Raw genomic sequence first — 4,409 nt, forward strand, 5'->3', positions numbered from 1 at the left:
TACTTACTCAGAGTTTGCACTAAACCGGCTTCCTGAAACAGGGCCCTGAGCTGCTCACCTGATGTCAAACGCACACGGGTCAACCAGCTCTTCTTCAGCGTTGGTTCGTCTGGACCGTGTAGCTTCGGCCCGAGCGTGTCATTAGACGCTACATGTCTGTAATGCTGCAGCCATGTTCCATGTTAGGAGGAACCACGTCACCTACACAAACATGTAGTGAACCTGCAGCACTATATTTGGTTTGTCAGTCACACGTTGCTTCAAACTTTAACTGCTTCATTCACATGTTGTCTTCAGTAAAGTTTGTAACATTATCCTGTAGGGGGACACACTGTGTCAGCTCCTGTAATAAACCACACTATTCTGTAACTCCGCCTCTCTGCCCCGCCTCCAGATCTAACCTCTGCTCTGAGGCTCGGGCAGAGAGCTGTGTGTGAGGATGATGATGAAGTTCCAGGATGTGTTTTAACTGTGGCAGCACAGAAAAAGCCCTGTTGAGTGAACGGCCCGTTTTCAGCCAAATTACCTCAAATTGCTGCTAATTTTAGCTTCTGGGCGGCGAGTTGCCACATTACTGAGCTCCGCCCACTAACACGCCAGCTCCCCGAGGCTCAAAGCAAGCTCACAGCTACAAATATGAGTGTTAGCTCGTCACTAACCCATGCCCCCTGGTGTTTGCATGCAGTCACTGCATTCAGCAGATCCTAGAGGCTGTGCTGCACTGCCACCAGATGGGCGTGGTCCACCGCGACCTCAAGGTGAGTCGATACAAACGGTCTCTCTCTGTCCTTTTGTCCTGATGCTTTCCAGTTATGCTCTTTCCTTTTTCCTGTCAGTATTCTGAAGTTCTCACCAAACACTTGGTCTTCACCAGCAAAGGCTGGAACATTTCTCTAAAATACAAGGAACCAGCAATGGCTGCGCGCCTGTTTCTTTAAAGAGCAGCGTCTGCTTAGTGTCAAAAGTGTTGTTGGGTAATGATTGTTGTGCTGAGTTCAACTGTTGAGGAAATTCAGTGTGAGGCTATAATTTGAATGGTCCTTCCAGGAACGACGGCCTCACATCAGCTCTGCATCTGTAACCAGGTCAAATGCTTTACGTGGAGCCGCTGAGCACATTGTGGCGTCTCATCGTGGGTAATGGCACTAATGCCTCCACAGCGGTCTCTCTAATGCTGCTCTCCTGTGGCTCGCTCCCGAAGCTCTAATTTGTCAATCAAATGAAGCGGGTGTGTCTGAGGTTTGCTTACCTGCAGCAGTAAGCTGACGTTTTGCATCTGTCAGCTGCCCTCGCCCCGCACTCTGATTGGCTGTTGCCAGGCAGCTGCCACAGTTGACTGCAGAAACACAAAGAAGAGCAAATGCAGCCGAAACAAACGAGCGAGCGGGAGCTGTAGAAACAGCCACGTTTTTGTGTGTGTGCACTCGTGTGATTCGATTCCTGCACATGATGGTCTGTGCAAACGTGCTGTGGAGGTCGATGTGTAGGAAAGAGTCCTGGGTTACACATGCCTGCACTGTGACCATGTTTTCTGTTCACATAAAGCCAGCGCAGTCATCTTACACTGTGGAGGCTTTCTGTCAGTGTAAAGATTTAACATCCTGAGATGCTTGAATGTAAGAAAAAGGAGTGTGACGATGAAGCAGCTGCTGTGGTCAGTGAGAGGCTTAAACTGTGGGAAATAACAGGAAACGTTCTGTGTGCAGACGGAGTCTGTCCTGTTCTGGTTTCACTGTAAACCCACAGTTAAAACCAAACGTGCACATTTATAAAGCAGGAACTATTACTGCTTTACTTTGGTGCTGTGTGATTGGTCAGAGGGAGTCGTTGTCAGTAGAAGCTGAAGTCTCACATTTCTGCCCGTCTCCACGAGGACCAGCTGGACGTTCTTTGGTGGGTTGGCTCTGGGGCGCTGGCCTTATGTTGACACCCCGCTCTAAGAGTTTCTTTACTCTGTTGTTTCCGATTATCAGCCTTTGTAATATCCACATTATCCTCCCACATATTCTCCAGAGACACAAGAATAGAAGCCACTCGAACAGCTCCGACAGAGTGTTGGTGATCAGCCAATGAGGAAGCGCGGTGTTCAGAGTCACAGGCGGAGAGGGTTTTGATGGCTTTCTGGATCTAATCTCGTTTATTTGTCACCTTTCTGAAAGTTTTGTTCTGCGTCTCCCAGAAAATCTCAGTAATTTGTTGCATTTGTGATGAAGCTGTAAAAGATCGCAGCTTTATTTCTAAAGCACTGCAACATAAAGTGCTGCACAGAGTCCAGACTGAGCAGGCTCTGATCCATCAGTCGTTGGATCTGCTCTTTGACTCACTGTGTCAGACACAATTACATCTATCACAAGAAGGGAGCACAAACCCTGATGTGAACTGTGCACAAATGCAGGACGTGCTGGTGCATTGGTGCGTGCTAAGGCACAAACCTGCATCCTGCACGGCTCCATCACTGTTTGTGTTCTTCGCCCTGCGTTTGACTATCTTTGCATGCATCTCATCCAGGCCTGAGAGCTGCAGTAGGTCAGTTAGAGACTGTGGCGGCGCTTCGAGGGTTCAGTGACTGGATTCATTACTAGCAGCCCTTCAAGCACACTGGGGGCCTTCCATCCATATGGCCCCATCTGAGAGATCATAAATAGATTATCAAGCACAGTCAGGGTGTGCGACACAATATCCACTAGAAGTGAGTGTCAGAGTCCTCTGTGGACCGAGGAGAAGCTTCTTTTTCCTGTGGGAGATCCTCAGCTCTGAGCAGACAGAATCAATAAGTGCAGTCAGATATCAAAGGAGGCACTGGTGGTAGTGAGATGAAGGTGGAAAGCAGCCCTGATCCTTCTCCACAGGGCGGAGGTTTACGTTTCAGCTAACCAAGAGAAGGAGCTGTCAGTGGCTGAGCGTTAGCCTCCGCGGGCGAGGATGACTGTGAGTACAGAAAAGCAGTGCTACAGTTAGTATATACCAGTGGGCACGAGGATGGAGGGAGCTCATGGCTCTGGCATCACAGTGACTCTTATCTCTGTTCCAGGATTCGTCCCTCAGAGATTTATTGTCATTGCACAGTCGTACAGTGAACCTGGAGACCTGTCCCACGTCGGCGCTGCGTACAGCAGGACAGGACAACTTAAGTACTAAAAAAGTGCATGTTTATTGCACCTTGTTATAAATATTGTTGTTACCCCCAGAAAGGTCCAGGGAGGCATCCACTCAGGTCAGCTGTTAGCACTGATTAGGGCCTCAGCAGCCCCGATCTCCTGCCCGACGGCAGCAGCTTAAACACCCGGTGAAAGAGGAGGCCCGCTGACTCTGTACACGGTCCGACAGGAAGCCTCAGGTGGCAGCAGGAAGTCCAGCAGTTTCTATTAGTCTGCCTGTTAGTGGCGTTTTGAAAGCAGAGCTAAGTCAGCGAGCAGCAGCCTGGCGTAACGGCCTGTTGTTCCGGTGGGAGATGGCAGCGTTGTAACAACTGACAGCTGATCCGGTAGCTCTGGATGGGACCTGGAGCGAGTGTGGGCTGGAAATACTGCAGGTTAGAATATCAGTGATGCACTGATGGCAAACATGTTGACCTGATGTTGCTCAAACCATCTAGTCGACACGAGCAAAGGAAACTGTAGATGCAGTCCCACCAGTTACTTCCAATCAGCTGGTCCCAACTCCGGCCTGTTAAAAGGCGTCTCATGGCCAAGGTGTCACGTATATAACCAAAACCAGTGAGCTCTCAACACCTTCACCAGTTTCTCACTGGTTGGTTACAGAAGAATTTCCAAACGACTGACGGTTGCAGTCAGCATCCAGAGGTGGAAAGACCAGGCTGACCCGGTGTTTGGAGGTCAAAGACACATCAGCCAACATTAAAGGGGGCGGGGACATCAGGGGGCGGGGCTCAGATAGCTGAGAGGAGGATGAACGGGAAAATAAACCTAGGATGTGTGAATGCAGCTGTTGAAGGATGAACCTGTGGCAGACTGCTGTCGTCATCCAGGTGGAGATGAGCATGACACAGTGATTGTGGTCAGAGTGCAGGTGTTGCTGTCATGTTTCAGCTCAGTGTGGGCGTCGTCCACAAACTCTGACGCTGAGGTGTGGTTGGACAACAAGCTTGTGTTGTTGTTGTGTGCGTCTGTCGTTTTGACATCGAGGAAACTGCTTTGAATATGTTGACGCTTCACGTGTCCTCCGCGGCCGCTCTCAGGCCCCGCCTGGCTCGCTCGTATTGAAAGAGTCGTGCAGCCGGGCTGAAGCGACCTCAGACTGAGGCTGATTATGATCGGGCTCAGCATGAGTCAGTGCTGAGTTTGTGTGCAGAGGCCTCCAGCCCAGCCATTAGTCTGTCCCGGACGCTCTCTGACATCAGTCCTTGATGATGCTGTGTTAGCTCCTCCTACTAGCTGCTAGCAACCAAA

General features: G+C 50.2%; 1 protein-coding gene across 1 annotated transcript in view; it reads left to right on the forward strand.

Annotated features, from left to right (window-relative positions):
• The window catches only part of LOC102197267 (calcium/calmodulin-dependent protein kinase type II delta chain-like), a 69,820-nt gene that overhangs the window by 40,573 nt on the left and 24,838 nt on the right, over positions 1–4,409 (forward strand). The window contains exon 6 of the mRNA XM_013916024.1: positions 686–758. Coding sequence (XP_013771478.1) covers positions 686–758 — 73 coding nt within the window. The remainder of the gene's footprint in view (positions 1–685; positions 759–4,409) is intronic.

Source organism: Pundamilia nyererei, unplaced genomic scaffold (genome assembly GCF_000239375.1).
Source record: "Pundamilia nyererei isolate P.nyererei 1_Seehausen unplaced genomic scaffold, PunNye1.0 scaffold00433, whole genome shotgun sequence".
Lineage (NCBI taxonomy): Eukaryota > Metazoa > Chordata > Actinopteri > Cichliformes > Cichlidae > Pundamilia > Pundamilia nyererei.